The sequence below is a fragment of the Anneissia japonica genome, unplaced genomic scaffold (assembly GCF_011630105.1).
Source record: "Anneissia japonica isolate Jap-2015-1 unplaced genomic scaffold, ASM1163010v1 scaffold585_len4108843_cov191, whole genome shotgun sequence".
Taxonomy (NCBI): domain Eukaryota; kingdom Metazoa; phylum Echinodermata; class Crinoidea; order Comatulida; family Comatulidae; genus Anneissia; species Anneissia japonica.
In genome coordinates this window covers 885017-893473 of record NW_022716829.1, presented here as the reverse complement: position 1 = coordinate 893473, position 8457 = coordinate 885017, and the positions used below count along the sequence as shown (strand labels likewise).

Below are 8457 nucleotides of genomic sequence, written 5' to 3'. Positions count from 1 at the left end.
TATCAGAGCTGTTTATTATGTACCCATCAGTCTCGCTGCTAATGGAAACAGGCTTGGGAAAAATATCTGAATACCCAATAGACTTGTGTTTATAACCACTGAAATTCATTATTAATCTGTGTATACTGTTGGAACACAAGTGGCACATTCTTTTGTGAGTTATTTATACATCTAAATACACATGTACTTATACATAATGTTTATATATGTGTATCTTCTTGATTATTTCTTTGACAAATTGAACATTAATTTTGTCAAAGTTGTTTTATTGTAAATAGCAAGTGCTTTTAAGCAACTAAATTTTACATTTGTTTGAACAAATAACATTATATTCTCAAACATCTACAAGGCAGTACCTAATGATGGCTCATCTTCTGGAATATTGCTAATAGAATAGACTATCTAATTTTATTTGACAAAAAAAATTGTGACACACATATATATGGTCATGATGACATCACACCGTAACCATATATAGGCACATCATGACTATATATGGGCATACAACAGTTTTTTTGTCAAATAAAATTTGACAGTCTGGACAGAGCCTAATAATTGTCAAAAAAAAAAATTGAACTTTCAATCACCAGTAAAACGATGAGAGAAATTCTATATCATCTTCACTTCTTGCATAGATGAGTTGCCATCATTTGCCCAGATTTGATTACTGAATGTAAGGTGGTATATGTGAGGTCTGTATGAAATCAGACACGTCATTGTTGAAATCGTATTAAGAACATTGTTAAATTCTTTGATAATTTTATTTGTTTGTAGTATACTTGAAACAATTTTCTTACTATTAAATGTTCATGCCTTTCCTTCATGATTTTCTCAAAATAGACTTGCATCTATAGAAGTGCTCAGATCTATGGATCTACTTAATCATGTATACTATGAATTATTTTTTATTTCCCAACAGCTAATTGACTCATTTTGTGTTGAGACCTCACATATACATTATAATTATGTTCATTTAGTCTGGCTAAAAATATGTTTGATGCTAAAAAAAAATATAGATGAGTGCAAATTTTGAGGGCATTAACAATTTTGTAAGCAAACAAATATGGAGCTTCTAATTTATAATATCTGTTGTTAATTATGTTTGATCAGAGGACCATTCATTTACCTTTGACCATATTATGAGTTTTTTTTTTATAACATTGTGTTATATTAGTAAGTTTTATGTCTGAGATTATAAGTAATTTGAGGCCACATACTAATTATCTATTGAGTCACAATAGCACATTGCACTATATGTAGCGCACATAAGCTAGATGCAAATGAGTTGTGTACGCGCATGCAGAGAGTATAGAAGTGCAAGGGATCCGACTGCCGTGATTTTGTATGCACGGAATGGAACATTAAAAAAAAAGTCCTGCCACAAGATAGGGAGCTCCCTATTAGAATTTGAATAAAGTTTGCTTGAAACAAGTCTTAAGGACACGCTCCTTTGTGGCAGTACTTTTTGAAATAGGATTACGTGCCAACAAAACCACGAAAGTCGGATCTCTTGTAGTTCTATACTTTTTTGCGCATGTTAGCTTGTTTTTGGTTGGTCATAAGAACACCTTCTTACTTGGATCCACATATCTGACAAATGAACTCAGAGCTTGTGAATACAATTACATATGCACACATGCCTCACAATAATGTCATCAAATTACTTGTCATCTCAGATGTGACACTCACTACAGTATTATGTATTCTTTAAGATTACCATATACCCTTTATATTGTATGATTGAAAATTTATGGATGAATAAAAAATTTAGGTATAACAAGACTGTTGATCCTGGCAATGAACTGCAGGAGAAGGTCGGCATTGGGTCACCGCAGGAGATCTACCACTTTAGTAACGCCATTGCACGCATCCTCAACCGACTGGTAAAAATAGAAGTGAATGATGTAACTATGGCAATGGTAAGTATTCATAATAAATATAGATTATTATTACAAACAAGTTACTTTCCAGATGCTTTATTGTCTATTTCGTGAACACTTAACTGGATAAACCGACTAATTGCCTTTGTTCGAGAAACGGAACACCCCTTCAAATAAAATGGGCACCACGTACGATCCGTCCCTCTAACAATATATCTCTTTTTCCCCTCGTGCTGTCACCGAGCACTATAAATGGTCAATAAGCACCACTTAAGTTCTGTTGCTGGAAAGACCATTGTGCTCTATGGAAAGAAACACAATTGGTTTGATCAAATGATGCCCAGAACAAGCATATGCTATCTGACAAAGTCTGATCAAACATTGATAAGCCCTGCACACACTCTCAAATAAAATTTGATAGTGAGGACAGAACATTATGTGATTAGATTTTATTGATAATTTATTAATATGTTGATCGTGTTCTTCATTTTAGGTATTAGCTCAGAGACTTGAAATTCGACACAGTCTGCTGAAAGCTTTGGAGTTCATACCAAGCAGAACTGCATTTGAGATGCATATAAGCATCAGCTCTGTGGCTGCTGTTTGTGAAAGACCATCTGAGGTAGAATACACGCCATCGTGTTGGGATTCAATATTTCGACATTAATTATGTCATCATCAGGAATGAAAAAATTATCCATATTAGCAAGCTTATATGCACTAGTACAAAAAGTGTTTAACCAATCAAAACATTACCTCTAGTAGGTGACATAGCAGTGATTTAAACAAAAGATCAAAGCATTCTTACTCTAAAGATCAAAGCTAGCTACAAAAACAAAGAAAGCTCTTTTGAAGCTCTGAGCCCATTGTTAAGCAAAGGGTGTAGTCTACGTATAGCGAACGCTTCTTTAAACAATAGGATAGACCAGTTTCGGGAGCTGTCAATAATGTTAGTACTAGAAAATATTAAACCTAATTTATTACTTACATTACAGACGACATTATTATTTTCAAGTATACCCTGTAATCCTAAAACATATTGGAATGCCTCACAGTTTTTAACATGGTCAAATATAACACTATCAGATCGTGAAGAATGTTCTTTAAGTCTAGTTATTAAGCACCTATCTGTCTTACCAATATAATCACTATTGCAGCCTGGACATTTGAAATGATAGACAACAGAACTTCTGTACTCCTTAGGGGTTTGAAATAATGAATCCCAACACGATGGCGTGTATTTCAATACTTGGAGTATGTATTATACCTGAGATTATCTGAGATTAATCAGTGGACCTTTCGGTTTTTGGAAAACGCTCCGTACTACATTCATACTAGTTCTACTTAAATTCAGTGCACATTCTAAAAATTGGCTTTAAGGTTTTTGTAAGTGTGTGCAGTGGTATGGTAAAAGTGCTTACATTACAATTCCATATTTCTGGGTTCAATCCATTTTTTACTCTTTAATGTAAAAAATTGAACATCCTCATTTGTTACTATTTAATAGCTTAAATGCAGAGAACATTATGCGGAGAGCAGCCACGTTTCTAAAATATGCTCTTTTGATGATCATTATTAAAGTACTTTTTGAACATTAAAATTTCAGGCCTGCAATTATCCTTCCATGTCTGGTGAGAATTTAATATTATCCCGCAGTGTCTTCATCTTTGGTTGTGAGGCAGCAGCGGATTCAAGGAGGGGTGGGGGGACAGCTGGCATGGGTACTCCCCCCATATTTTTCAATATTGTAATAAAAATGGAGAGTCTGAGAGTGCTATATCGGGCCATCTAAAGGTGGCATAGTCATAATTTTTCTTGCCTTGCCCATAAAATGTGGAAGTGGTTTGGTGCAGCGGGAACGGTTTTGCTTAATTCCTAACCTTGAGGTTGGGCTTTCAATCCCTTGCTGTGCATTTCACTTATGCCCTTGGGAAAGGCACTTTCTGCATTGCTTCTGTCTACCCAAGAGTGGGTACCTGGTAGGGTTAAATGCCAAAATGCGCTGATGTAGCTACTGCAATGTTATGGAATACCACCACAGAGAGCTTGAATTAATGTTCCATAGGCATTTAATCCAATAACAATGATAATGATAATATGAAGCGCATAGAGGCTAAGGTGGGTGGACCCTCTGTCTGTGAAAGTCCTTCAAAGTTCCCCCTCTATTTCAAATTCTTAGATCTGCCACTGGGCTTTACATAGGCACATTTCAATACATGCTTGCTAAATGTTAATTCATATTGTTATATATCAAATTGTGAGACAACCGATTCAGTGTTTGCAATTGGTTTCCATTTCAGCTAAGTCTTGGGTCCATTGAAGTAGCCTCAGGTATAATCAAAGAGGTTGCCAAGCAGGCTGTAGCACAGCATGAAGATGAGGAACACCTTCTGCAGCTTAGCATAGATGCTACATCTGGTCTACTGTCAGCCATCACCATGCCACATCTCCATAGTGCTTCAAACTCTACTAAGAGCAATGTAGCTAACAGTATTGTTGATGCTACAAACTTACTTTTAAAGGTATTTAAATTCTCTTTCAGTGAATATTTCTAGTTTTTGATTTAATGAGAAAAACCCTGATAAGTTATAACAAACTGTTTTATATAGGGCCTGTAACTATCAAATAGCAAAAATTTAAATAATTTTATATAACTAATATATGCATAAGTTATACATAGTTAAAGCAAACTATCAATATCTACATTAAAAATTACATTTATGTATATTGTAACTATAATGAACTTGAGAATTTATATCTTTTCAATTTGTAGCTACAATTAGCTCGGTTAGTGGTGAACCAAACGGCAATAAGTTTTAGCACTCCAGATATCAACATGTTTGGTAAAAGACTAGATAAGCTGTCCAGTCTGATTGTGAAGGATGGCAGAACACAGTTCTTCTTCCCGAGCAGCATGGATACCATATTGAAGAATGTGACAAGTGCTGTTACTACGGGGGGCAGTTGTCATGATGTTGCTATGACAACTTATGATGTGAATCCTTATCAGTGGAGCAAAGTTGGAGCTATGGTAAGCTTAGGATACAAACTGTATGCATAAAAATTTCAAAAGCTAGAGCTAGTGGAACAGTAGCCTTCAACAGTGAAGTTTTTTCAGTTGACTAATTATAGGCCTACTGAAAAGAATAACTATCAGTTGAGGCTTGCCATTCTGAAAACCAGCATACTGTTGCTAATTGGTAATTAGCATAAGACTGTGGCAGTATTGTGTACTTCAAACAGAGAAGCCATAATATTTTTACTCATAACTTTGGCAATAGTAGTAAGTTGATGATCCATCATTTTAAATTTTATAATATGGAGAATATGAATATATTAAGAGTCAGATTTTCAGTTTTAGTTCACTGATTCTGGTTTGGGATGGCAAACCTCAATTTAAACAATACCCATGAAATATACAGTGTGCTTATCATCTTTAAATCCGTCTTAACTGCCCATCTATCTGATTATCCCTCCTGTCCTGTCATTCATTTTTTTCACCCTTCCACATTTTTACTACTTTTTTCAACCATCTTTCCTTTGTTTTCCATCCCCCATTCTCGCTTCATTTCTGTATCTGCCCTCACTATGTCATTTCATTTCATTTCATTTATTTGTCTCAAACAATTAGAATGTACATAAATAGAAACGACAAGGAACAATCACAAAAGTACAAAAAACAGAGACAGGACACTCCAAAAGGAAAATCAATCACTGTCGAGTGGAGGCCCTTTACCAGAAAAACACAATACATACAATATAAAATTCTTCAGAAAGATAAAAAAATCGAAAGATAAATATTGAAAAATAGAAAAATGAGTAAAAATCAATAAATGAGCAAATTTAATTTAAACGGTATTTGAGATATAAAAATATTCAGATAAGCATTAAAATTTATCTTAAAATATTCAATGTAAAAATGTCAAACAAATCATTTAAAATTGCATTGCACTTAAAATATATAAAACAAGATTAATTATAATTATTAAAAAGAATGAGGTTAAAAATTTAAAATTTAATTTAATAATTAAGAGTTAGCGTAATGTTTATTCAGATTGCTAAGAAAATGTTTGTAACTAGTATTAAGGAGAGAATTTCGGAGGTCAGCAGGTAATGTCTCCCATAATCTAGGATGGTCTGTCTCTTATACACATCTAGATGTGTATAAGAGACAGGTCGAGTGGAGGCCCTTTACAAGAAAGACACAATACATACAATATAAAATTCTTCAGAAAGATAAAAAAAATTGAAAGATAAATATTGAAAAATAGAAAAATGAGTAAAAATCAATAAATGAGCAAATTTAATTTAAAAGGTATTTGAAATATAAAAATATTCAGATAAGCATTAAAATTTATCTTAATATAATATTCAATGTAAAAATGTCAAACAAATCATTTAAAATTGCATTGCACTTAAAATATATAAAACAAGATTAATTATAATTATTAAAAAGAATGAGGTTAAAAATTTAAAATTTAATTTAATAATTAAGAGTTAGCGTAATGTTTATTCAGATTGCTAAGAAAATATTTGTAACTAGTAATAAGGAGAGAATTTCCTTATTACTCCACGTCATTTCCATCTTCATTAACATTTGCGAAAACTATACAATATACAATACAAATACAATACAATTTTATACAATTTTGAATAGACTCTAATAAATATTTGTTGCCTCTTTCCCCAAACAATCCTTAACTAAATTATTAGCGTCATAATCCACAAACATTAGTTTAATTTGGAATTGGTTGTTTGCTAGGTTACAACAAGTGTTGCTTCTCTTGAGCTGTACACGTGTGATGGTCTTGACTTGGTTGTGGAAAACCTGCCGACAGGAAATGAAATTGACCTCACTGTACCGCATGACCTGCCTGTTGAAGTAAGTTGAAATAAGACTATTGCTGCTTTGTAGAATTTTGCTTGGTCCCAGGGCCATGGCTTCAATTCGGGTGAAAGTTGTCTCGTGTCTACAAACAACTGTACTTTCTAAGACTCATAATGAAACTTTTTTATGTAGAGCATTTTACTGTATATAAGTTTTCCTCAAGTAATTCAACTTGGTATTGGTAAATTAAGTAAAATATTTGAAAAATTTAAATGTCGCTTTCAAGTGCTGGTTAAGGTGCTTGCCTTGGAATCGTAAAATCTGGAGGTGAAGGTGCTGGGGAGGGGGAGGCATGATGGGGAAGTGAGGATGTGCTAGTTAGGGTAATTATAAGGTATATTAGCCCTGGGGTCTGTGTCACTATTTTTAACTGCTGTACTCTAGTATAATTTTTGGTCAACACATTTCTAGAGGGAGGGGTGGCAGGGAACTTTTTTTGTGATTGAATTTCTACTCCTCTTAGATACACTACTGCAGCCAACCTATGTTAATGTATTCATTTTTATTTCTTTTAACATGCTGTAATATCATTTTCAATCCACAGAATTCAGAACCTGGTAATTTTACTTTTGATAAAGCAAACATGAATATTCATGAGTTTAATGTGACTGATATGAATATGCAACAGACATTACATTTCACCTTTGAGCTGTCTGCAGTTGCAAAGAGGGAGTTATTTCCCCTTAGGTTGGTTCTACGCTGGAGAGAGCAGCCGACTCCATATGAGTATGACCTCAAATGGGATTTTGAGAATTATGAGGAAACTATTGAGGAATTTCTTCCACCAGGATTTTTCAATGGTAAGACTGGGGCTTAAAACTGAAATTGCTGGGGTTTTTTTTTAGAGTTTTTTAAAAACGTTCCTTTTGTTAGTATTTGTATTTTTTTTTTCCTTTATGTGATGAAGGGTTTTGATAATTCAGAGGATTCTGTTGCCTTAAGTACTGTATTAACACATTCGTTTGCAGGGACTTGTGTTCACATCCAAACGTAGCACTTTTGTATGGTATACGGACATAAACCACCCAGGACATAAACCACCCAGGACATAAACCACCCAATTGGAATATACCATTGTTAAAGTGGGTGGGCAACAGGGTGAACAATTTATCTATTTTATCTAGCTTTACAATAGGACTTAATTTGCTATTGTACACTCCTATTATACGCCTGTAATTCATTGATTTTTTCTGACAACATGCATGTTGGTTAGTAATCATTGTAGATTTTAGTAATCACTGTGCTTAAAGTTTTTTTAGTTTTCTAAATTTATTTTAATTTTTAAAATGACTTACATTAAAAATCACTTTCAATTAAATACTTCCCTTTAATAATAATAATAATTTTATTTTAGTAATCACTGTGCTTAAAGTTTAATTGTTTTAATAGGTATATTTTAGTTTTCAAAAATTATTTTCTAAAATTATTGCACAATGGGTAAAAATAAGAATATAAATGACTAATTTTATAAAAAAAAAAGTATTTATCATACATGTATATGGTTTACAAATTGAATTCTTAATAATTATCATTAATTTACATTTACAGTATTTATATTATATAACTGAGATAATAATTTGAATGTCTTGAATTCTGAATAATTATCATTAATTTACATTTACAGAATTTATATTATATAACTAAGATAATAATTTGAATGTAAATGTATCCATCACTAAGATCTTACCA

At 32.9% G+C, this 8457-nt stretch overlaps 1 protein-coding gene across 2 annotated transcripts in view; it reads left to right on the top strand.

The window, feature by feature from the left end:
* The window catches only part of LOC117109827 (polycystic kidney disease 1-related protein-like), a 104923-nt gene that overhangs the window by 77748 nt on the left and 18718 nt on the right, over positions 1–8457 (top strand). For both annotated transcript variants that reach the window (XM_033252256.1, XM_033252257.1), the window contains 6 exons: positions 1772–1919; positions 2374–2502; positions 4181–4402; positions 4654–4911; positions 6643–6762; positions 7313–7568. In XM_033252256.1, the coding sequence (XP_033108147.1) occupies positions 1772–1919; positions 2374–2502; positions 4181–4402; positions 4654–4911; positions 6643–6762; positions 7313–7568 (1133 nt within the window). The remainder of the gene's footprint in view (positions 1–1771; positions 1920–2373; positions 2503–4180; positions 4403–4653; positions 4912–6642; positions 6763–7312; positions 7569–8457) is intronic.